The 24,539-nt window shown below is 54.2% G+C and overlaps 3 protein-coding genes across 4 annotated transcripts in view; 1 reads left to right on the top strand and 2 right to left on the bottom strand.

Annotated features, from left to right (window-relative positions):
• Nucleotides 1-11,878, top strand: part of CLCN6 (Cl-/H+ antiporter 6) — a 32,777-nt gene extending 20,899 nt beyond the window's left edge. The window contains exons 14-23 of one of the 2 annotated variants that reach the window (XM_086715687.1): nucleotides 226-352; nucleotides 640-793; nucleotides 891-1,050; nucleotides 1,162-1,268; nucleotides 2,423-2,609; nucleotides 3,482-3,636; nucleotides 3,786-3,942; nucleotides 5,730-5,837; nucleotides 5,981-6,106; nucleotides 8,900-11,878. In XM_086715687.1, the coding sequence (XP_086571813.1) occupies nucleotides 226-352; nucleotides 640-793; nucleotides 891-1,050; nucleotides 1,162-1,268; nucleotides 2,423-2,609; nucleotides 3,482-3,636; nucleotides 3,786-3,942; nucleotides 5,730-5,837; nucleotides 5,981-6,106; nucleotides 8,900-8,980 (1,362 nt within the window). In that variant the 3' untranslated portion in view covers nucleotides 8,981-11,878. Of the gene's footprint in view, nucleotides 1-225; nucleotides 353-639; nucleotides 794-890; nucleotides 1,051-1,161; nucleotides 1,269-2,422; nucleotides 2,610-3,481; nucleotides 3,637-3,785; nucleotides 3,943-5,729; nucleotides 5,838-5,980; nucleotides 6,107-8,899 lie in introns of those variants that run through there. The other variant, XR_015254474.1, reaches the window with a different exon arrangement.
• Nucleotides 11,879-14,698: 2,820 nt separating this feature from the next.
• The window catches only part of NPPA (natriuretic peptide A), a 160,987-nt gene continuing 151,146 nt past the window's right edge, over nucleotides 14,699-24,539 (bottom strand). Inside the window, exons 2-4 of the mRNA XM_025924967.2 lie at nucleotides 15,945-16,117; nucleotides 15,517-15,843; nucleotides 14,699-15,008 (exon numbers count right to left, since the gene is read on the bottom strand). Of these exons, the coding sequence (XP_025780752.1) occupies nucleotides 14,997-15,008; nucleotides 15,517-15,843; nucleotides 15,945-16,067 (462 nt within the window). The 5' untranslated portion in view covers nucleotides 16,068-16,117 and the 3' untranslated portion in view covers nucleotides 14,699-14,996. The remainder of the gene's footprint in view (nucleotides 15,009-15,516; nucleotides 15,844-15,944; nucleotides 16,118-24,539) is intronic.
• NPPB (natriuretic peptide B) lies at nucleotides 22,546-24,336 on the bottom strand. Its single transcript, XM_025924979.2, has 3 exons — nucleotides 23,811-24,336; nucleotides 23,319-23,574; nucleotides 22,546-22,744 (listed from the first exon to the last, which is right to left on the bottom strand). Exons 1-3 carry the CDS (start codon nucleotides 23,934-23,936, stop codon nucleotides 22,728-22,730), a joined length of 399 nt encoding a protein of 132 aa, XP_025780764.2. The 5' UTR covers nucleotides 23,937-24,336; the 3' UTR covers nucleotides 22,546-22,727.

Below are 24,539 nucleotides of genomic sequence, written 5' to 3' on the forward strand. Positions count from 1 at the left end.
TCCTCCCGATTCTTGCGTCCTCAAAACATAAGGAATATAGTATTACGGTTGGCTGCTCGTGGCTAGAGATCTGTTTTTGCCACAGGTTTAATTTCTGGGTAAAACTTGCGAGCCAGACTTTCTCAACCTGAGCAGAGACATCCCGCTTGAAGACTCTGAGCGCCCTGGTCCGGTGTATTGACCCTGTAGTGACCTTGTGCCTACTTTTTGATTCCTGTGTCTCAGGTCACATCAGAAGATGTCAATTCAAGTATCAAGACCTTTTTTTGTCCCAACGAGACCTACAATGACATGGCCACACTCTTCTTCAATCCCCAGGAGTCTGCCATCCTTCAGCTTTTCCACCAGGACGGTGAGAATCCGTGAGCCTGCCGTTCTCGGGCGATCGGTCTTTTCTGCAGCGAACAAATTACCATTTCTCTGCCCCTTCTGTTGGCCCACGGACACAGCCACGCTTGCCCTCAGATCTGAGCAATGGGACTTTTCTTTTGTAATACCACCCCAGACCAGGCCAGAGTTTCTGCCTCCAGTGTCGGAGGTGGACCAGTGGGGTACGGAAGGATCTGGAAGGAGCCAGGGCAGCCCGGTGGGCCTTGGTGGCATCCGGTGGTGGGACTCAGGGTGGCCCTTGCCTTGCAGGCACTTTCAGCCCTGTCACCCTGGCCTTGTTCTTCGCCCTCTATTTCCTGCTCGCGTGTTGGACCTATGGCACTTCTGTTCCTAGTGGCCTGTTTGTGCCTTCCCTGCTGTGTGGAGCCGCTTTTGGGCGTTTAGTTGCCAATGTCCTCAAAAGGTAACGTGTGTGCGCCTGAGCACGCCCGTGTGTACATGCTCGCGGGTGTGGAAACCTTGAGATCCTCAGCCAGGGTCTCGGTTTCCTTCGTCCCCAGCTACATCGGCTTGGGCCATATCTATTCGGGGACCTTCGCCCTGATTGGTGCCGCAGCCTTCCTGGGTGGGGTCGTGCGCATGACCATCAGTCTGACGGTCATCCTGATTGAGTCTACCAACGAGATCACTTATGGGCTCCCCATTATGATCACTCTGATGGTGAGTGCTCCCCTTCCCGGCCGCTCTCAGGTGCGCGGCCAAGATTCCCCACACACCCCCCCCCCCGCCCCCCACAGCAGCTTCTCTTCAAGTCTTTGTTTCCTGTTTCAGGTGGCCAAATGGACGGGAGACTTTTTCAACAAGGGCATTTATGACATCCACGTGGGCTTGCGAGGCGTACCACTTTTGGAGTGGGAGACAGAGGTGGAAATGGACAAGTGAGGCCACGCCTTGTCTTCGTGTGCTTGTTTCAGAATTTATAAATTCTGGTGCCCAAGGGATGTTTGTATCAGGGTGGGAGGTGGTAATTAAGGTTCTGCGGTTGGACTGCAGGAAGCATGTAGGTGTGGCGGGGACCCGGGGGTGAAGGACAGAGGGGCCTGGTGGGGGGCAGAGGTGGGCAGGCTGCTTCCTGGTGGTCTTTGGCTCCTGTGGCATTCCGGTTAAACGCGAAGGGGGGGTCTCTCAATGAGGCCTGTGTCATGACGACGTTTAAGGGTCTGCCGAGCCCTGTTGAGTGCGAACCAGCCCGCTTCCCGCCTAATGAGTGTCATGCTATCAGCAGTGCTTATTCTGGGCATAATCACCAAATTCTCCACCAGCCCACAAATGGTTTGGGCCGCCTGTGTCTGGGTATCCCACCCGGCCCTGAGAGTCCTGCAGAGGGATCAGCAGACTTTCTGCAAAGGGGCAGATAGCGTTTTCAGCCTTGCGGGCCACGTGGTCTCTGTTAACGTATTCAGCTCGGCCACTGCAGTGCAGACGCAGGCACAGATGACACGCAAGTGAGCGGGAGAGGCCAGATCTGATCTGTAACCTGCAGTTGCCACCCCGGTGTAAAAGAACACCCCGCGCTTTTTTGTCTTTTAATTCTAATAGTACGATTAGCAGTTCAGTGGTAACACAAGCAGCGTGCCCTGGAGGGCTGAGGAGGGAATGGCCGATCACCCGGACAAGTGGATGGGGTCTGTGGGGAGGGGACATTTTGTGTGGAGCTGAGGGGTGAGGAAAGGCCCACCGGTTTGGCAGAGCAGGGAGGGGCGTTCCAGGCACGGGGAAGGGCATTTGCAAAGGATAGAAATCCAGAGGAGCTGCCAGAGAGAGAGGGAGACACAGAATCTGAAACAGGCTCCAGGATCTGAGCTGTCAGCACAGAGCCCGACGCGGGGCTCGAACTCACGGCCCGTGAGATCATGACCTGAGCCGAAGTCGGACGCTTAACCGACCGAGCCACCCAGGCGCCCCAAGGGGAGCTGCCAGAGATGGTTCGGAAGAGGGACCCCCACGGTCCAGGAGTGCAGGAGCGCCGGGACTCACTCCCGAGTGCTGTGGGCTCTCTGCTGAGGCTGGACGGCTTTCCTCCCTCCTCTAGACTGAGAGCCAGTGACATCATGGAGCCCAACCTGACCTACGTCTACCCGCACACCCGCATCCAGTCTCTGGTTAGCATCCTGCGCACCACGGTCCACCACGCCTTCCCGGTGGTCACGGAGAACCGGGGCAACGAGAAGGAGTTCATGAAGGGCAACCAGCTCATCAGTAACAACATCAAATTCAAGGTACAGCAGCCCGAGGGGAGCGGTGGGCGACAACCAGGCAGTTTCTTGACACACACCCTCATCTCGTGCCTGCCAGCCCGTAGGTGGGATGCCCCGGTTGGCTCTTGGCGGGGAGAATCAGCCAATCAGCCTCTTCATTACGTGCGGCGAGCGAGTGAGTGTAGACACGATAGCAAGTGTGGACTTCGTTAGGCCATCGGGACATGTGTCCGTTCTCATTCCAGCAATCCGTGTAGGGGGATCTTTTGTTTTAATTGACGTGATTTATGGCGTATAAGTGGTAGCAGGGGACTGTCTAGAGTTGTCAATGACAGAGATGGACTTGGGCCTACTTAAAGACCGAAAAAGAAACAAGCCGGAGGCTGCAGGGCTGACAGGAGAGCTGGAGAGTGGGGAGCAGCACGCCGGGTGTGCAGGCGGCTGGCAGACGCCCTGGAGGGACGCCAGCCGCTGCTCCTGATTTGAAATCCGGGCAGTGGGAGAGTCCCGCTGCCTCACGGAGGCCTTGTGCCCACCCCTTGGCTCTGGGGGCCAGGCCCACGTACGTCGACGGTCCCCCCACGACGTGATGTAGGAGAGGGGCTCTCCCTTGGAGAGTTGAGGAGGGGCTGCTCCCAAACCGAAGGGGTGGGGAAGTTGGGCCGGCAGAAAACCGCAAGATCCCAACCCCGAGGCTCGGAGAGGTTCCTTTCAATCCCAAGCCCCCTGAGCCACCGTGAAGATTTCTTGCAGTCCCTCTGTCGGCTTATGCTTTTGACCCCACCGTCCCCCAAATCCCCAAGCTACGAAGATGCCACGTTTGTGTGCCCGTGCCCAGCAGTCGCTGGCCGCCCCGCCAGAAACCTGTCCCCTCCCCTCCTGCCCACGCACAGAAGTCCAGCATCGTCACCCGGGCCGGCGAACAGCGCAGGCGGAGCCAGTCCATGAAGTCGTACCCGTCGAGCGAGCTGCGGAACGTGTGTGACGAGCACGTCCCCGAGGAGCCGGCCGAGAAGGAGGACCTTTTGCAGCAGATGCTGGAGCGGAGGTGAGCGCGCGGGCTCCGGAAGAGCCGGCGCTCTGCTGTTAGCTCCCCAGCTTCCTGTGGATTTGGGGAGCTGGTTGGGGACGTGGGGGAGAAGCAAGAAGCAGTCCTGCTGAGGGTATGCTAGGCAGCGTCTGGTTTTTATGTAACAGATACACTCCCTACCCCAACCTATACCCTGACCAGTCCCCGAGCGAAGACTGGACCATGGAGGAGCGCTTCCGCCCTCTGACCTTCCACGGCCTGATCCTGCGGTCACAGCTGGTCACCCTGCTCGTCCGAGGAGTTTGTTACTCTGAAAGTCAATCAGTGAGTGTCTCTGGTCTGCACTGGGATTCTCGAAGGCACGGGGTGGCGGGAGGACAGTCTCTGTGCCTCCGCTGGGGAGGCCAGGTGCCAGCGGGCTGCTGTGAAGGGTGCGTGCGGCCCCGCAGCTCCCTCTGCCGCGGTCCGTGCCTCTCAGGTGACCCTGAGCCACAGGGGACTCTCCCAGTCACCTTCCCCTTAGTCTGTGCGCTGGCTGTCAAGTGTCCTCCTAGCCTGCAGACTTTTTTTTTTTTTTTTTTTTTAACGTTTTTATTTATTTTTGAGACAGAGAGAGACAGAGCATGAATGGGGGAGGGGCAGAGAGAGAGGGAGACACAGAATCGGAAGCAGGCTCCAGGCTCCGAGCCATCAGCCCAGAGCTCGATGCGGGGCTCGAACTCACGGACCATGAGATCGTGACCTGAGCTGAAGTCGGATGCTTAACCGACTGAGCCACCCAGGCGCCCCAAGACTTTTAACATAGTTTCTACGCTTTGATTTCCGATTCGGGCGAACGTTTGTACGTACGTTACCAAAAAATACTGTTTTTCCCATTAATTTCCTTTTTTCCTTTCCTTTGGTGTTTACGGAGAAAAGCAGGGGTAGGAGGGGGTGTCTTGTTCAAAGTGGTCCCTGTGGCGACCTGAAGACCCTGAAGGTTGCCCAGAGGCCCGGTTTCCAAACTGACACTCCCGGTTCGGCTCTTGCCCACAGAGGCCAGCCTGAGGTCACTCGTGGTCCTGGTGGCCTGTGGAAGAGAGCCAGCGTGGGGCAGGACAAAAGGGGCCACGGGGAGAGCGGTCTGTGGTGAGGACAGCCTGGCTGGATGAGGGTGGAGGTGGCGTGTGGGGCACAGGAGGGGTGAGGTGGGCTGGGTGACTGAGCAGAAACCAGCCGGAGCAGGCGCCGCCCGGGGTCCCCGGGGAGAGAGATCAGGACAGAGCAGTGACTGGCGCTTGCAGCCACTGTGCTCAGCCTGAGTGCCAGTGGTGGTGGCCCAGGAGCCCAGGGAGGGCGGAGGGAAAATCTAAAATGCTCAGAATGCAGGGATGGTAACAGAGCTGCCGTGTCCATTCCCCGTGGCTGCCGTGTCCAGTTGCCGCAAACTGGGTGGCTGCAAACCACAGAAATCTATTCTTTTCATGATTCTCAAGGCCGGAGTACCAAGTCCACACGCCAGCGGGCCTTGCTCTCTGGAGAGGCTCCGGGGGAGGGGCGTTCCTTGCCTTCCAGTCCGTGCTGGCTGCCGGCCATCCTTGGCACGGCGTGGCTGTGGATGTGTCACTCGAGTCTCTGCCTCCGTTGTCACGTGGGCTTTTCCCTCCGCATCCTCTCCTCTGTTTCGAGGGACAGCCGTCATCGGATCTAGGGCCCACCCTAATCCAGTATGACCTCACCTTAACTTGCTCACATCCGCCAAGACCCTGTTTCCGATACGGCCTCGTTCCCAGGCAGCAGGAGTTAGGACTCAGATCTTTTGAAGGATACAAGTCAACCCACGACAGCTATTGGCTAGCTCTTCTCTCATTTAGACTCCAGAATAAGCCACATCCATCTTACAGGTGAAGAGAAGCAGGTTCCGAGAGATCAGGAGACTCTGCGAGGGTGGCGGGCTGGCGGGGAGCCGGCTGGAGATGGCGGCGGCTCTCTGCCGAGCGCTCTGTTCTGCGCTCCTTGCGCCGGGTGGGGCCGTGGCTGGGGGGACATGGACTTAAAGGGGGAGGGGCCCTAGACGTGACCCTGACAGTCGCTGTGCCCGAGCAAGGACAGTGTCTTGGTCGGGATTGCAGAGCGCCAGCCAGCCTCGCCTTTCGTACGCCGAGATGGCTGAGGATTACCCGCGGTACCCGGACATCCACGACCTGGACCTGACGCTGCTGAACCCACGCATGATTGTGGTGAGCGGGGCTGTCCCTTTGGGGCGGGGACCCCAGAGAGGAGGCCAGCAGCCTGTCCCACGCGGAGCTGGTCGGCGCCGTTCGCGCCTCATCCTGGTGAGGGCGGCGGTGGCCGCCGGTGACTTGTGTTGTCCCCTCTGCAGGACGTCACCCCGTACATGAACCCTTCGCCCTTCACCGTTTCACCTAACACCCACGTCTCTCAAGTTTTCAACCTGTTCAGAACGATGGGCCTGCGGCACTTGCCCGTGGTGAATGCCGTGGGGGAGGTGAGTCTGACTTCCGGTCTGCCCACAGCCATGCCTCTTCTGGAGAGGACCCCGTGACCGCAGCGCCCCTCCCAACCAGCAGGGTTCCTGGGGCCAAAACCTCCTCCGCAGCCCTCGGAGGACCTTTGCCTCCTGCGTGTTGCTGACGCGCACACTCCGCTCGGCCAGCAGGTGTCACCAGTGTCATGGCAGCCTTAGCACAGTCCAGTTTCGGGTTTCCAGGTTTTCGTCACCCTCCATGGGGGCCTGTACTTCCTGGAGGAGGGGCTCTGCTCTCCACCTAGGATGAGCATTTATAACATTAAATGAGAGAATGTCAAGCAAAACACTTGAACGGTTTTAAAAGATACAGCCAGGTACAACTAGTAGTCATTGCTGCAGACTTTTCCTTTTTTTCTTCTTAGAACTCCATGTTTTTTCTCTCATTACGCAGGTGTTGTTTGGTTGCTAAAAAGACGTATATAAGAAAATGTAGAGAAGCAGAATATAAACAAAAAGAAATACCAAAGCGTTATTTCTAAGAGGTAGCCACGCTGTCTAGCCAAGGTAGATCTTTTGTCGTTCTTCTCAGCATCTAGGAGTAGCGATTTTATGTATCAAGTTTTAATGAGAATGTTATCACTGTTTATACTGTTTAATACCCTAATGCTTTGTTTAATCTAGAGGAAATGACTTTCCGTGGCAGAAAACTTCATTGGCCTACAGTATAGATATATTTTTAAGTTTGTTTATGTTTATTTTGAGAGAGAGAGGGAGGAAACACGTGGGGGAGGGGCGGAGGGGGAATCCTAAGCAGGCCCCCAGCTGTCAGCACAGAGCCCGATGCAGGTCTCAAACTCACGAACCACGAGATCATGACTTGAGCAAAAATCAAGAGTCAGGCGCTGAATCGACTGAGCCACCCAGGCGCCCCCCCACCCCCACCCCACCCCGGCTTATGGTATTTTAGTTGGCTGGATAGCATTCCACTGGCTGGCTGTCAGCCACTTACCCAGTGGTCCTCTGTTGGGGGATATTTTGTTAAATGTCACTCTAGTGTTCACCCTCCTGAGACTTTGGATCTGTGCTGCCAAGTGGCCCCCCCACCCCCGGGGAATGAAACCTCTCTAAATAGAAGCATCCTATGGCAGATGCTGGCACCCCACAGCCTGCTCTTCGTGGGTATAGTTGTGGGGGATCAGATCGTGTTCCTTGAAACGCAAGTGCAGTGAGGGTTCTAACACATTTCGCGGTGCGGAGTGCCCACGCGAGTGACAGATGTGTGTTGCCGCCTCGGTCACAAAAACCTGTTTCTCTGGATGCATCCTCTGCTGTACTTCTGTCCCTGTTCCGCACACGGGCAGTTCCGAGTCTCCGAACACCGGCTCGGCGTCCCACGGCGTAGCTCGTTTCGGACACCGTGTACCTGGAGGTGGCATGTGACCGCACATTTTAAGGGCTCAGCCCTACCAACCTCTCCCCCCACTTCGGATGGCAGTCAAAAGTCCAGTTGTCATCTGTGTTTCTGGCTAGGTGGCTATAGATTGGAGGTTCCCGTGATCCTCTGTTCCCAGAACTCGAGAAAGCAGTTTACTTACCAGATTACTAGTTTACTATAGAAGACTGTGATTCGGGAACAGCCAGATGGGAAGAGATGACGCATAGGACAGGTATGTGGCAAGGGGCGCCACACGTCCACGCTCTGCAGCACGCTGCCCTCCCAGCACAGAAGCTCTCCACACGCTGTAGTTCAGGAATCTTCTTGGAGGCTCTATTACGTAGGCATGATTGATCACATCATGGGTCACTGGTGATTGATTCAACCTCCAGCCCCCACCCCCCGAAATAGGGGGTGGGGCTAGAAGATCCAATCCTGTAGGCACGTGGTTGGCCCCCCTGGCAACTAGCCTGTGTCCTCAGGATCTTCCTAAAAGTCATGTTATTCACGTAAACTCAGGTATGGTTGAAAGGAGCTTGCTATGAATGATAAAAGACACCTTCTGACTCTCATCACTTCATTCCACGAATTTCAAGAGCTTGTGGCAAGGACTAGGATGAAGACCTGTTATAAATTTCCTATTAAAAGTCCCATTATAAATCACAGGATCATAATGACTCAGGTGATGCTGAGAGACCATATTTATGAGCTGTAGCGGGGTCTGGGCCTCTCGGAAGCCTGCATTGAGCTATGCCTTTTGGACATGTGTGTGAGGCAGGCTCTAGGGGTGGTGGGAACTGAGAAGGTTAGGGAGCATGTGCCTTGCTCCAAAAGACATTCAAATTCAGGGGCGCCTGGGTGGCTCAGTCAGTTAAGTGTTTGACTCTTGATTTCAGCTCAGGTCATGATGTCAGAGATCTTGAGTTCGAGCCACACATCGGGCTCTGTGCTAACATCTCGGAGCCTGCTTGGGATTCTCTCCCTTTTTCTCCCTCTGGCCCTCTCCTGCTCGTGCGCACCCTCGCTCTTGTGCTCGCTTGCTCTCTCTCTCTCTCTCTCAATCTCTCTCTGTCTCAAATAAACATTTTTTTTAAGACATTCAAATTCAGATTTTAGCTGGCCCGACTAAAACTCCTCTTGGGGGTGAATTTGTCCCATTGGCCTCCAGTTTACAAGCCCTGGTTACATTGATCTCCTTCTCATCTGGAAACTGGGTAACCTTGAAGTGCACAGCATGACCGGGTTGTCCCCGCGCTCTACAGGCCCAGACTCTGTCTCCTCCGCCTACTGTGAAGGATCGGGCAAGCTCCCTTTGCTCCTGTTCTTGCCCCAGTGAATTTATTCTGCAGGTGACGTGGGTCTTCTCTTTGTTCTAGATCGTTGGGATCATCACTCGACACAACCTGACGTTCGAGTTTCTGCACGCCCGACTACGGCAGCACTACCAGACCATCTGATGGGCCAGGGTGGCCAGCCCACCCTCTCCCAGAGCTGCCTGAGGGCGCATCTCACTCATGCTCCGCCGCCACGGCTGGCTGGGGCCGTGCCAGGGCACGGAAGATTCCCACACACCCACTTGCTCGGAAAGCCTACAATCATCGAACACTTCGCTGGTCAGAGATCCCGGGGGTGGTATTGCACCAGGAGAGCGTGAACTTGCCTGACTCTCTCAGCAAGTATCTTCCTGTCTCCTGCTCACTGCTTTCCTGCCGTCCAGCATCGGCTCAGGCCCCAGGCCCCTCCACCCCACTAGTGCCAGGACCAGAGGGGACGTCAGGCCTCACCCCCCGGAGAGTGACCCCCAGAGCAGTTTTCCCGCCCCTCCCTGCTGCTTTCCTAGGGAGCCCAGCTGTTGCCTTAAATTGTAACAGGAGGGACTTTGACCAAGGCAGACACTGGGGCAAGCGCCAGTCGCAAAATTAAGTGAATTCCCAAATTTAGGGATTGGGTGGTGAGAAAATGACCCCTTTCGGGGAGGTCTTCCTTTGTTGGGACCCTTAACTCGATGTGCTCAGCAGTTCGTTTGGAGGAAGCACCTGTTTTCTGGAGGCGGCTGCTCTGGGCGCACCCCTGCGGCCGCGGTCTCCGTGGGGGCGGCGCCTTCCAGAAGCACAAAGCATTAAGGTCCCACTGATCGTCCCTGAGATAAGTCTGACCATACGCCCCGATTTACAACCCCCCCCCCCCCCCCCCCAGTTTTTAACATTTCAGCTTCTCTCTCCTCCGGTCCGTCCCTCGTCCCTTTGATCTGCATTGACTTTCCTTCAGTTCTTACGTGCGTCTTCCTGGTGAAGCAGCCTGGTGAAGCAGGAGGATCTTGGCGTTCCCCCCGCCACCCCAAGTTAGCTAAAAGGGCGCCCCACGATCAAACTGTTCTACCTAACTCCGGGGGGGGGGGGTGGTACAGTTGTGTCTCAGACAGAAAGAAGCGAGCCCTGAGCCAGTGACCTCGGCAGTAACGTGATGTGGCTGGAGAAGCCAGTGTCAGGATGAAGCTTCTTCCCAGAGGAGGGTGTGTGCCCCTCACAAACCTCTCTCAGCCCCCTGCTGCCAACCAGTCCCCAGGGTGGGCAGGACCAGGCCCTGAGGCTATAGCGTTAATCTTAGGAAGGAGGCCTCTGGCTGTCAGTGACCTGCCTCCCTCCGGGCCGGGTGGTCCTCTGACTGGGCACCCAAAGCGAGCACTTGCCATCGGGTATTTGCACTTCTCCCCTGTCAACCCCCCCCCCCCCCCCAATGCTCTCCCCTTATTGTGTCCCCATCCGAGGCCCATCCTGCAGCCCTGGGGCAGACGCGCTTTGGGACTCAAGACGGCCATTCCTTCGCATTTAAGTTATTTTTGTAAATTGTGGAAGATGCCTGAGGGCGTGGACGCCAGGACCTCGGCAACACCTCTTGCCCTCTGCCTGGGGGTGGGCGTCCGTCTGTCCTTCCGTCCTTCCGTTCCGTTCCGTCCGTCCGTCGGGGCCAGGCCGGCCCAGGCCTTGTGCTCAGCACACTCCGCAGTGAGGAGGCTGCTTTCAGGGTCCTTCCCACCTGACTGCGGCCCCCTCCGTTCTTCCCGCTTTCTTGCCTCTTTGACCAAAAGTACGTTAACTTGTACATTTTTCAGTTTCCTTGGATGCACTTGACTCGTGAGATGTGGATGGGACCCCCCCCAATAACTAGTTGGGGGAATCACAAGGACCAAAAAAGGCAAGCCCTTCTGACTGTGACTGTGTTTAACCAGCTGCCAGTGTGTTTTAAGGCAGCGTTCAGAGCTTGGCCAACATTAATCTTTCCCTTTATTAAGAAAGAAAGCTGTTCCCCGAGTCAGGCAAACGTCAGGACCACCCATCACAGGAACAACGCCCTGTTCCCATCCCTCCCTGGAATCGGCAGAACTAAAGTGCTGCGGAGGGACCTCTGGCCTCCGGGGGTCTGGGACGCCAGCTGCCTGCCTCAAGGCCGCCCTGGGTGAATGCTGTTGGAATGTACCCCCCCCAGTGCACACTGCCTTGCATTTAAGTCACCAGATACTTTGGCCCCACTGGTGTAGCCCAGAGGCAGATGGCACCGTGCAAATGCCTCCCTCCATCCGCTGGCCGCCACCGACCCAGACTCCCTCTGGAAAGGCACGTTGCTTCCTGTCCTTTGTGGGCATCTGCCCCTCCCAGATAAGCCCAAAGACAGCGACTGCCCCACTTGTAACAAAGTAACTGGAAGCCTCACCCCTTTGATAGTGAGAAGCCCACGTTGTCACCATCTCCCCCATCACCAGCCCCGTCGCCTCCGGGTGGGATGGCATGTCCATAAACAGAACCTACAGGGGGACCACGGGGGTGGCCAGAGACGGTTTTCTGTGTTTCATCTCGTGCTTGGTGTTTCCGGTTCCCCAGCTGAGGTGATCGGGAGCTAGGGAGCAAGAGTCCTTCCCGACCGTGGGACCTTTGCGCTCTGGGGGATGATTTGCTCATGACCTTGATTAACTAACGGTTCCTGGCTGGGATGGACGCTTGCTTGCTTGACCCAACCAAATCTATGACATTTCTGATGCAAAATCACGTACTGATGCGGCCCACGGAGACCAGGAAGCCTCTGGAAAGGCCAGAAGTGCCCTCCTGGGCCCTGCAGTGTCAATGTACAGTGTTGCCCCCCAGCTCCGTGGACCTTGGTCACCTCGACAGTAGCAGCTTCCTTTCCTCTGTTTGCACTGTTGGTTTGTATAGTAATACTAGCTAATCCTATTGTGTACATAAATTGTATTTTTTTTTTTAATTTGTAAAATTCTATTTTTGTTTGGACTTTTGGAACTTGGAAGTTCTCATTGTAACCGTAACACATCAGAATAAAATGTCTTCATCTGTCTCCTTCGAGCTTTTGTCCCCACGGTGCTCTTTCTTTGGAGTTGCACTTGGCTTTTACTTTACTCTCTCTAATATGGAAAAATCACAGAGTAGATGTAGCGTCTCAGCTGTCTCCTGCTAGAGCTCTGCCAGCAAGAAGGCTTCGTCCCCAGGGGTCCATCTACTCCCACCTTAGTCCTGTGGATCTTAGCAAAAATCAACCCAGTTCCCAGTCTTCCGTTTCTCCCCTCCAATGAACACTGTGCGATCTCGTTTGCTGATGCTTTGCACCCGCTCCCTCAGCTACCGCTGTCCCCTGTCCGCTGTCGCTGTTGCTGTCCGTAGCAGGAGGCAGAGGATCCATTTGTATGCCTGAAGGGCTGTGTTTAGGACTTCGCCCCACCGACAGGTTCCCCGACACCCAGCAGAAGAAGTGAAATCCATACTGAGTCTGTAGATGTTTAGACCTTGGGGCTGGCTTCCCTGGTGCCATCTGTCATTCCCTTTGCTCTGCCAGAAACAGGATTCTCTTTGTCTCTGGTTGATCTGCTCTAAGTTAGCCTTCGAGCAGCAGTAGAAATGGTCTCCGTTCAACCCTGTCCCCTGGTTTCCTGAGTGCCAGGGGCACTTTCTGTGTATCCGGCACTGTCTGTCAGTTCCGTTCCGCGAGAGCCCGCCGTGTCCCAGTGACCCCTCAGGAGCGTGTGCGCGGTTCACCACGCTCCCCTCCTAGCAGCCCCTCCTCCCCGGACCTCAGCAGCCACGTTTGGACAGACACTTCTCCCTGTCGCTGCTCTTGTCCTTGCTAGGCCTTCCCTGCTTCTTGGTTTTCCATCCTGTGCTCAAAGTCCACGTGAAGAATATTTTTATCAGAAGTGGGTAGATTAAAGGTCTTTCCCCACCTCTACTCCCGAACTGTCAATTCTCTTCTGGCCTCCCTCTTCTCTACGAAGAGCGAATTACTACTTTATTTCCCTCCTTCCCTAATTTCTGTACACGACCAAGACAATTTGACTTTTTTTTTTTTAAGTTTATATATTTTGGGAGAGAGAGGGCATGGGCAGAGACAGAAGGAGAGAAAATGAATCCCAAGCAGGCTCCACACCATCCGTGCAGAGCCCAACATGGGGCTCCAGCTCAAGAACTACAAGATCATGACCTGAGCTGAAACCAAGAGTCTGGCGCTTAAGCGACTGAGCCACCCAGGCGCCCCGAAAATGTGACGTTTATAGGGCACCAAGAATGTCATGTGCTGCAGCGGTGCTGACCAGGCCTTCACCTTCAAGGAGCTTCCAGTCCGGGGACACAGACACAATCGCATACCAAGGCAAATTGTCTTGTGTTGTAATAGTCCTATACAAAATGCTGCTGGTGCAGAGCTTAATTAGTACCGGGCATGTGATCTCAGGGTTGAAGTGGCATTTTCGATGAGCCTTGAATGTGTAGAATGTTCCCAGGAGCACTGGCTAAATCGCATTACAGGAGGGCATGAAGTGAACATTTTGGCGGGGGAGGGGGGGGCGCTGGTCGGAGGAATGTCGTAGAATCTGACATGGAGAATGAGGCCTGTAGGGCGGGAAAACAGGTTCGAGCACAGTTCCCTGTTGTGGGTGAACCTAGTGCCTGGGACTCTCTGCTTTTCAGAAACGGACACAAGGAAACGGCATCCTCTCCAGTGCAGCCCTGCTCCGTCACCTTGGGCCTGAATTAGAGAAAGCTGGCGGCTACTTTTTAATTATGTGTTAGTACCCAAAAGGCACATAAATGTGCGGTTCATCAGCAAATGTTTTTTCTTCACTTTGCTCACCATTTGGGGAGAGAAAAAGAGCGCATGAGTGAGGGAGGGGCAGAGAGAGAGGGGGACCAAGGACCTGAAGTGGGCTCCACGCTAACAACAGCGAGCCTGATATGGGGCTCCAACGCAAGAACCACGAGATCATGACCTGAGCTGAAGTCGGATGCTTAATCGACTGAGCCCCGCAGGTGCCCTGCTTTGCTCAGCTCTTAAACCCAAATGCTTTGCCCACTTTTCTTAAAGTGCAGTCACTCAGCTGTGCCAAGTAACTCTCTCAAAATGTATCAGAGAAAGTTTTGTTAGTGCCCTCATTTACAAATGTGCCTTGATTTTTTTTTTTTTTTTTTTTTTTTTAGGCTCTGGGTATATATGTGCCTCCAAAAACAACAACAACAACAACAACAACAAAACAAAAACAAAAAACTACTGGGTGTACAAAATTGTCTATGAGGTACAAGTTACATTAGATGCAGCCAGAAAAAAAAAAAAAAACCCAGATGTTTGTAAGTTTTCTTTCTAATAAATAAGTGCCCTGAATATGAGCAAATCTGAAAAACAAATGCCCTTTCAGTCTCCTGGGGCATTTCCAGGGTCTGCGATAAGGCCGATGTGAGAGAGTAAACTGTGAACTGTGGTTTGTGCCCCACCCTCCACCAAAGAAAAATTTAAGGGTAAGAGGTGGGAGGGAATACAAGCAAGAATTTGTCCAAATCCACAGAATGCCACCAAGAGTGACCCTAATGTCAGCTGTGGACCCTGGGTGACAACAAAGTGTCAGTGTAGGTTCATCAGCTGTCACAAAGGCTCCATTCTGATGGGACACATTGATAACGGGGCTGGCTCTGCATGTGTGAGGGCAGGGGGCCTATGGGAAGCCTCTACACTTTCTGCTTCATTTTGCTGTGAACCTTAAATGGCTCCCCAAGATAAATTCTATTATGTTTAAAAGGAAGAAGAGAGAAACTGGGCATTCTCTCTGACAAAAGGTAAAATGGGTATCAGGCTGAATTCTCTTCCCAGGAAAAAGAAAGAAATCACCAACCCGAGCCTTCGGCTTCTGTCCGTGGTGCTGAAGTTTATTCATGCTTCAAATAGCTTTCAGTAATGGGTGAGCGTCTATCCTAAAATTTAATGCATGGGATGGGAGCGGAGGGGAAGCCACAATTAAACCACTTGGTCTACATTCAGCATAAAATGTGAGAAACGTTGACAAGAGGCTGCAGCTTGAATAGGGTGCTCATCACGGCTCAACTTGATGGCAATGAGATGGGACAAAGTTGAGTGAGAGACCCCAAAGGATGAGGGTCTCTCGAAGTCTGTGCAGGGCTTGGCCTGCCTTTTCCTCCCTGGCCATTATCTTCGGTACTACAAAGAGAACAGAGACAACGTTGGCTTGGTGACCTGGCCCTATTGGAAAAGTCAACCTCACAGGACTGTGCTCACTTCCCAGCAGCCCCCACTCCGGCCTGACAACCCTGAGTTTCATGAACTGGTACACAAATTGCTTGTTAGAAGCTATAAGTCAACCCTGGTCATTTTCATTTAATCCTTTGGGGTCTGACAATTCTGGGGAGGCACATGAACTGCCAATCAGCAGAACAAAGGTGACTTGGCTCCATGAACATTTTAAGTCCCCAGTGCTCATGGCAGTAACTTTTTTTTTCTTAGCATTTCCTTAGCAGCCTGTAGCTGAGGATGATGAATGATGTCATTGCCCCAAGTTGGGACACAAAATTTCCAAAAAGAAAGCTTCTACTCTGGTCTCTTTACTGCAGGAGGCATCCCCTGGTGGTGTTCTTTGACAAAGTTTGAGTCTCAGTGAAACCATAACCGCCTTCCTCCCCACCCCATTTCCACCCCCAGCTCCTCTTACCCGGAAGCTGTTGCAGCCCAATCCACTCTGAGCTCCAATCCTGTCCATCCTGCCTCCAAAGCAGCTGGACCTCCGCAGACTCCGAGGGGCAGCAAGCAGTGCCCTCAGCTTGCTTTTCAGGAGGGCAGATCTATCGGAGGAGTCCCAGGAGCCCCGCCCAAGGGCACCCCCATCTCTCTGGGCTGGGTTGACCTCCCCAGCCCAGGGAGGCACCTCAGGGAGGGGGCTAAGAGCTGCCCCAGCTTCCTCATTCTGCTCACTTAGTACTTGTGGGGGCACGACTTCATCTTCTAAAGGCATCTTGTCCTCCAAATGGTCCAGCAAATTCTTTACAAAAGGAACACATGGGGAAAGGGAGAGGTCTCAGTGACCGGCACAGTGTCACAAAGCCCCCTGGTCCCAGACTGTGGCCCCTGTCCCGGCCCTACCTTGAAATCCATCAGGTCTGCGTTGGACACAGAGCCATATACCGGGTTAGCTCCTGTTTGCCACAGGAGCTGACACGCCAGGAAGAGGAGGAAGCTCGCGGTGATGGTGGAGAAGGAGCCCATGATGGCGTCGGTCAAGGAGTGTTCTGGTGCTTGCTGCCTCTCTGTCCTCTCTTCTCCTTCTCTCAGCCTCCCTCCGCCTGTCTCCCAGCTGCCCTGCACCTCCTCTTTTTATAGCCCCCCAGCTCTCCAAGAGCGCAAGAGGGACGGAACCCTCCCCATTCTGTCACTTGCAGCGATAAAGCAGCTGAATGAGGGAACAGCAGAAGATGACCTTTTAAAGCTATCAGCCCAGCAGAGCCTGTCACTGCCCCCTCCACCTTGAGCAGCCCCAACAACCCCAGACCCTCAGCTGCAAGAGCCACATTCTTGTTGATTTGCCTCAAGAGGTTCCCACTTCAAAGGTGTGAGAAGAGCAAAAAAGAGTCCTTGGTTATCTCACAGTGATGCCTGGGGCTTCTTTCTCCTGGGCAACAGGACCCATGCAGGGAGGCAGAGGGTGACGGTTGGCCAGCGCCCAGCTCTCCGGGTAGGTTTTTCGGCTCAGCTGTCAGGGGCTCCAAATAAGGGCGGGAGAGGAGGAAGTGGCAGGCGGCCGGCAGCTCGGGACAAATTAGTCCAGATGCTCAAGCCGGCCTCACACCTGACTCATCAGCCGTGAGGGCAGACCTCTCCCTCCAACTGAGCTGCCCTCACTCCTGGCAGTCATTCTCGGCAGTCAGGTGAAGAGGGAGTTATTATTTAGAATATTAAGTCAGCCGGGAACCAAATGTGATGAACATCCCAAGAACTCAGCTCCCACACGTAAACACCAAGAAAACTTTGGGGAACGCAACCATCCCTCTGCCAAGCTCCTCCTCCTTCCCCTCCACAGTGTTGAGGGAGGTGGGCACTTAGAGAGGCCAATGGTTTCATCCCTGTCACCTCAATGATTATAGCAGCTCAGACTCTGAGTTTGAAGTTTATAATGGCCCCAACACTCCCAGGAAAGCTCCTGTGGCGAGTTGGCTGGTGGAGTGACGGGGAGGTGAATGTGGCACCCAGCTTCCCTTAATGTCTTCCATGACCTTCCATGAGGCCAGGCGAGTGATGAGCCACTGAGGCCTCCATTTTCCTGACCCACCCCCCCAAAGAAAATTAACAGGCAGCAAGTCCTCCCCCCCTTTTTTTTGCAAGATTTTAACTTTTTTTTAAAGTTTATTTATTTTTTAGAGAGAGAGAGTGAGTGACAGAGCATGAGCAGGGGAAGGGCAGATAGAGAGGGAGATAGAGAACCAAAGCAGACTCCAGGCTCTGAGCTGTCAGCCCAGAGCCTGACGCGGGGCTCGAACCCACAGACCGCGAGATCATGACCTGAGCCGAAATCAAGCTTAGTTGACTGAGCCACCCAGGCGCCCCTCAAGATTTTAAGTAATCTCCACACCCAACGTGGGGCTCGAACTCACAACCCCAAGAGCATGATTTGCACACTCTCCCAACAGCCAGCCAGGCTCCCCAAGGCTGCCCACATTTAATGAGCGCCCTCCGTTCACTAAGCACTGAACTCCATGTTAGCGTACTACTCAATGCAAGATGGACTTGGGGGGAAAACCCCAAATTTGAAGGGTTGAGAGACCTGTGCTAGAGCCCCGAACAAACCAAGTTACACACATCGTCACAGCCTTATTTTCCCCATGCTCTACCCACCCCTCAGTGTTGCCATGAGGCTTAGATGAACTACCAATGTGTGCATTCTGCACATGCGTTCTCAAGCATGAAGTGCTATCTGTTTGAAAGATGGTGAGAACGGTTGCCCGTGTTGATCAGCTGCAACGTGCCCGACACCATGTGGAGAACTTTAGATGGATTATCTAATTTTCATCACAGCCCCCATGGGGTGGGTAATATTGTTCCCATTCACAGAGGGGCAGAACTAAGACAGAGGTTATGTCACTTGGCCAAGGTCACTGCCTAAGCGGCAAGGCCAGGGCTGGAACCCCAGGTCTGACACCAGCGCCCGTAATTCCTAATCCATTTCACAGGTGACCTCTGAGCAGCTCCTTTACCCTCCCCCTTCCTGGGCAGGGGGTGTCCTTGGCAAGTCCGTGAGCGTGCGCGTGTGTGGACTACCTCACGGAAAGGGTCATCCAAGCCCCGCGAATGGCCGACACACCCGATGTGTTTCGAGGGGCTCCCCGGAAGCCAGGAAATGCATGTGCCAAGCCCCCTCCCTGGCTGGTCAGGTAGAGAGGCTGTTCTGTGAGCGGGCAGGAAATCGGGGCAGTACGAGGCCAGAGGTCACAAGAGGCATCCAGGGTGATTTTATTCTAAGACAGAAGGAGAAAGGAGCGCTCTCCAGGAACCTTATCAGGGTCAGCTGAACTCAGCTTGAAATCCAGAGTGGGCGCAACCCTGAACAGGAAGTCTGGGGGCAAAACCCTCGTATCCTGATGAGTCCCTGGAATGTGCTCACAGCTTAATCGCTCGGTTGGCAGGGTTATTATTAGCAAAGAGGATTCAGTGAGCGGCCACACTAGGGGAACTGATGCTCCTTGCTGTGTGCGTCACACGGCCGATCCCCTGGAGATGCCCTTTCAGACAGGCCTTTGAGGCGGGCGGCGACTTCCGGAAGGGCCTTGTGGCAGGTAGTCCCTGCAATAGCTCGGCCCGAGGGCCTGTGCTGCTCCTCTGTCCTGAGCCACTTCTGAAGTCTGCAGGTGGCCCGAGGAGAGGTGGAAATGCCCTTCCAGGTTCCAGAAAGAGAATTTCAGAATTTTCTCGGCTCCTTGTATTAAAGTAACCTCTCCTCTTCCAGAGTGAAGCCTGAGCAGGGCCTTAGTGTCAGTTGTCGCATTTCTTCTAGTAGCCTCGGCTTTTTGTCCGGGCTGCGTTTGGTTTTTATTGCTGTTTATTTTGTGGAAGGGGGGTGGCAAGAAAGAGCATATTCAGTTCTGCTGCCCCGAGGACTTGACGTTGAACCAACTTACCACCTTCTGCACTGACAAGGCTTAGTGGAAACGGAGACCAGCCTCAGATTGTCTGATTACCCCAATCCTGGTGAAGCCTTCCATTTGCACCTGAGACAGAAAATGGCTTGATGTGAAGTTTCTCTTCTTTTCCATGCCCTGGCCCAATTTTGGGGGGTGTGCACACCGCCCGTGTGGAGGAGTTAATATTTGACGGCGTGTTTAGAAGCCAGCCTGGAGGAGTGAGGCAGAAGAAAAGCAAAGGCACAGAAAAGCAGATCCACCCCCCACCCCCACCTCTCCCACTAGCTAAAAAGTCAACAGCCTTTATTTCCTTATCACTGGAAAGAAGTTGTCTCAGTCACACAATGGAATGAGCATTGCAAATGGGTGGGAGGATCCAGAATTGGGGAGTCTCTAGCTTCTATCACAGAGTCCCCATCTCAGGATTCTCCGCAGGGACGCTGTGGGCTGCTTCGGGGAGCCATGAGGTCCCAGGAATGTCACACATGGTCTGCAGCAGAAGCCCCAGTTGGAAGAAATTGGCAAGATCCTGCTGCACGTTTAGGGATGGTTGTTTCTGACTTTGAAAATGATGTTCGGGGCGCCTGGGTGGCGCAGTCGGTTAAGCGTCCGACTTCAGCTCAGGTCATGATCTTCGCGGTCAGTGAGTTCGAGCCCCGCATCGGGCTCTGTGCTGACAGCTGGGAGCCTGGAGTCTGTTTCAGATTCTGTGTCTTCCTCTCTCTGCCCCTCTCCTGCTCACATTCTCTCTCTCTCTCTCTCTCTCTCTCTCTCTCTCAAAAATAAATAAACATTAAAAAAAATTGAAAAAAGAAAACATTCAGTCCCAATACTATCCTGACTTCTGTAACCTCAACACTTGGGACCCAGCAAAGCCCATCCACTCTCTACTTAAATCCTTTCCAGCTTTGAAGACGTGGGTTAGGGCTCCTGGGCTCTATTTTCACCAGCACATCTTTCTGGAAAGATGACAGTAATGAGCATCTACGGAGAGATATAATCTGGCAGCTTCGTTGGACAATGAGGTTGATAATAGGGAAGTCAGGGAGGTGAATGCCATGGCTATAGCTACATGGGGGGGGGATACATTTGAAAGGGTCAGGGTCACAGGTTAGGGAGGGCCATGTTTTTTTCATGTTTATTTATTTTTGAGAGAGGCAAGGAAGGGCAGAGAGAGGGGGACCGAGTATCTGAAGTAGGCTTTGCGCTCATAGCAGACAGCCTGACTCGGGGCTTCACCTCACAAACTTCAAGATCATGACCTGACCTTAAGTCTGATGCTTAACTGACTGAGCCACTCAGGTGCCCCAGGGAAGGCAGGTTTTAAAGGGCATCTATAGGGGCGCCTGGGTGGTTCATTTGGTTTCGATTAAGCGTCTGACTTTGGCTCAGGTCATGATCTCACGGTTAGTTGGAGTCCCGCATCGGGCTTGCTGCTGTCAGCACAGAGCCCGCTTCGGATCCCCCGTTCCCCTCTCTCTCTGCCGAACCCCACTCTTGCATGCTTTCTCTATCTCTCTCTCAAAAATAAACATTTAAAAGAATTTTAAGGGCATCTATAGACAGGGCGTGTTTGCATTGCTCCCCACAAACACCAAACACGAGGGGAACTCAATGAGAGGTCCCTCCATTGAGTACACGGGCTACCCACCCCCATCCTCCAGCTGTCACATTTGGTTCCTTTGCTGTTCTCTCTGTGGTCCTCTTTCTCAGACTTTTGCCTGCGGAGAAGACCCAAGTAACACAACGTATCGTATGTACAGACCCCACCCACCTGAGCCCTACATAAGGAGAAGCCAGACTCACTGGGAAGAACCCTGAAGCGTTGGCTGGATTTGGGGAGTGGGTGTTCTGGGAAAGGCCCGCCTTCATCACCTGAGCAGAGGGGAGAGGTCACCAGCGGACAGCGGCAGTTCACCAAACGCGGAGCCGAATGATGCCATTAGGAGGGCAATTTTACTCTCACCAGCAAACCTGCTTCACTGACTTGGGAGGGACGGGGTGATGCAGTGGTTAGGGACCTGAGTGCTGGACCTGAACCCTGGCTCTGCCACTTGCTAACTGCATGATCTTGAGCAAGTCACATCACCTCTCTGTGCCTTAGTTTCCCCCTCTGTTAAAATGAGGGTTAGTAAGAGCTCTTCAGAGGTTTGTTGCAAGGACTATAGGAGTTAACGAGACAGTAGCTGGTGCCTGATGAGGGCTTTGTGCAAGTTAACTACGCTGAGTATTCATTGCACTCCCTGGGTCGGAAACACCAGGTAAAGGTGGCTCACAGTTTTATTAGAAAGTAACTCACTCCTCAACCTCACAACGACACAGAGACCTACCACCTGTGGTAGCAACATTAGCTGAGAACAGCAGGAAGGTCAGGAGAGTGAAGTTCAAGGCCAGGAGCACGGGGAGAGGGCACAGGCTCAAGAGTCACTTGTCTCTCCACTCAGTGGGAGAGCTCAGAGCATCCGTGGCCACATGCGGCCAGGTAGGGGGGGGCTTCGGTTTTCTGGGTCTCAGTTTTCTCATCCATCAAACGGGGATAAGAATAGTCCTGTCCCTTCTGCGGAGCTAGCATCCTAAAAGGCATTCTGGGCAAGGGGACCGCAGGAGCTGAGGCCTGGGAGCCTGAAAGCAAAGGAGTGTGGCCCGGGATGCTCGAGAGGCAGGGTGCTTGGGAAGGGGGGACCGTGGGGTACAGGGCAGCGTACCAACAGGACTCCCTGCTGAATAAGACAACACAGTATGACTCTGGTGGTTGTTTCCTTTTCGGCCCTAGAAATGCGAGGTTTCTCTCTCTGAGGCAGAGAGGAAGTAAAGATGTGGAGCCCCCGGAAAAGGGGCACCCTAAATGCTGGGCCTTTTGTCAGACGCTTCTAACCCTGGGATGGGGAAATGAAAATGCTATTGAACTCAGGGCTTTAAAGGAAACAATCACCAGGGAGAATGTCTCCAACGGCAGAATTCCAGACAGAGGGAAAGCTAGTGAGGAAACACTGACCCACACTCCCGTGTTGCGTGAACGTCTCAGGGCCCATCTGCACTCCCAGGGAGAAACTGCCAGCTTTGAAAAGCAGTTTCTGCAAAGTGTCTTGAGTGCTTGAGGTATTTGTAGACATTTCAGAACAAGAAAAACCCTTCAAGAGAAGCAGGGCACCCCTACTCCTACCTGACCAGCTCTGATGCCTTCTCCCCACCCCACCACTAGGACACTTTTAGAACCTTCAGGAAAACAAAGGCTTTGGGTTTTTTGGTGTGTGGGTTTGTTTGTTTGTTTGTTTGTTTTTTAATGATGTATTTCTTCTAATGCACTAAGACGAATCAGTTTCTTTTCTTTAACATTTTTTAAGTTTATTTATTTATTTTGAGAGAGAGAGAGAGAGAGAGAAAAGGAGGAGCAGAGAGAGAGAGAGAGAGCGAGAATTCCAAGCAGGCCCTGCACTATAAACGCAGAGCCCAACAACGGAGCTTGAACTCACGAACCGTGAGATCATGACCCAAGCTGAAACCAAGATCCGGAAGGAAGCTCGACCAACTGAGCCACCCAGGCGCCCCAGGACAAATCAGTTGCGAAAGAAGAAGATAAAATGTTGACTTTATTTCACCGTGGAAAATGGGTGCTCGGAGATAAGAATCATCTTATATAAAACAATCACAATAAATAAATAAATAAATAAAAATAAATAAATAAGAATTGCTTCAAAGGGGCTCAGGGAGTTGATGAAGAATCAGACGCAGATGTCTGCATCAGCACTTCCTCTTAATGCCTTCTCAGCACTGTGTGGGGGGGAGAAAGGGTGATGACGGCGTCAGGCGGGAAACTGAGGCAGGATCTGAGCTTCCCCACACTGGGTGTGATCCCTGCCACCACCACCCGCCCCCCCATCCTCGGCTGATCTGGGTGTTTGAGGCTTTAGAACAATCCACTCTCTGGACCTCAGTCTCCTCATCTGTAAACTGGCAATTATTGCTGCCCTGGTGATCCCGTCCTCTGCCTTTGAGGCTATAGACAGGCTGGGGGAAACCAGGAGGAAAACGTTTAGGACTCTTTCTGCTCCAAGGAGATGCAGCCAGAGAATGACTGGATTCCATCCTAAGGCGACTCTGCCCCTTTTGGCCAGAGAGGCAAGAGAAGGTGGTAGGGACTCGTGGACATAGTAACGAATGATGTCCACATTTAATATTTCCAGAAAAGCGCCCCTTGGCCCTAAGCACTGTCAGCAAGAGAGAGTAAAACCCAAGTGTCTTTTTCTCAGAATTGGTTCCCAGAGACAATAACCCAGAAGTGGTTCCGATGGTGGGACCCATAGGAGTGGGGCAGGGGGATCAAGCTGGCAGGGAGGGGGCTTACCATTGCAGCCCAGGCCACTGAGGGAGCCAATCCGGTCCAGCCTCCGGCCAAAGCACCTTGAATCACGCATCATCTTGGAACTGCCTAGTCGTCTCAGGGCCCCGAGGACATTGTCACGGGGCGCAAGGACCCTCGCAGGGGGTTCCTCCTGGGCCTCCCAGGATTCTGCGGGGCTGTGGCCCTGCTGGAGGGGTCCCAGGGCCATCTGGGCTTCCTGCAGCTCTGAAACTGTGTCCCGCAGACCGTCCAGCAGCTCCTGCAATGCGTGGGGACAGCCCCAGCCTCAGCAACCCGCACCTGGCCAAACCGCCCTAGACGGAGCTGAGATGAACCAACCACCTTAGGTAGGGGTCCTGGCACCCAATCCGGTTGCTTTCTAATCCCTTATCACTAATTCGCTAGAGGGGCTGAGGACCTTTTGGGACAATAGCTCAGGACCCGTTCAACTGCTGCTACCCACAGCAGCCTTTTCGCAGGCTGAAGCTCTCTCACCTGTATTGCGGACGCTTCCGAGGCGGGGCCGGGGCCGCCCAGCGGGTGGGAGCGACCTCCTAGTGGCGACAGGCGCAAGAACAGGAGGAGCAGGAGGGCCCGGAGCAGCGCCGTCTTGGGGTCCATGTCACCGGAGAGAAAGAGATCGTCGCCGCTGCCGCTGCGCTGTGGTCCGGGTCACGTCTCACCTCCTAGAGGCCGGCGGACGCTCTCCCGGATCCTGGGACAACCTCGGCCTTTTATCCCGGGCCTGGGGTTATCTCTGATTTATCGGCCGCATTCCGGCACGCTGAGCTCAGGGCGGGGGAATGTACCCCTCCGCGCCTGCGACCATACTCGCTGGGGGTGGATGCTGGGGAGAGCAGGCCTTGTATAGCAATGGGCCCGGCCGGGGGGCGGGAGCGCGCGGGGGACACCAACAGGTCCTTCGCCTCGCGCTGCCTCCTTTCCTGCAAAACTCCCAGGGCCTCTCCTCCCCACCCCCAACCATTCTCGGAGAGGGCAGACACAACTCCAGCGTTCCGAGGCCCCACGACGCAAGTGCGGGGTGCACGGGGTGACTCAGCCAGAACAGTCCCAGCCAACCCCCCGCAACCGGAGCGCGTCTTCCCTCCCCTCGCCTGCCTGTAACTCGGCACGGGCTCGGCTCTCTGCACCCTGCGCCGCTGCAGGTCTTCGGGGCACCCTGACCGCTGTCCGTGGTTCTGATGGTTCTGAGCAAACTCAACC

The sequence above is a fragment of the Puma concolor genome, chromosome C1 (assembly GCF_028749965.1).
Source record: "Puma concolor isolate L17-30 chromosome C1, mPumCon1.1.hap2, whole genome shotgun sequence".
Taxonomy (NCBI): Eukaryota; Metazoa; Chordata; class Mammalia; order Carnivora; family Felidae; genus Puma; species Puma concolor.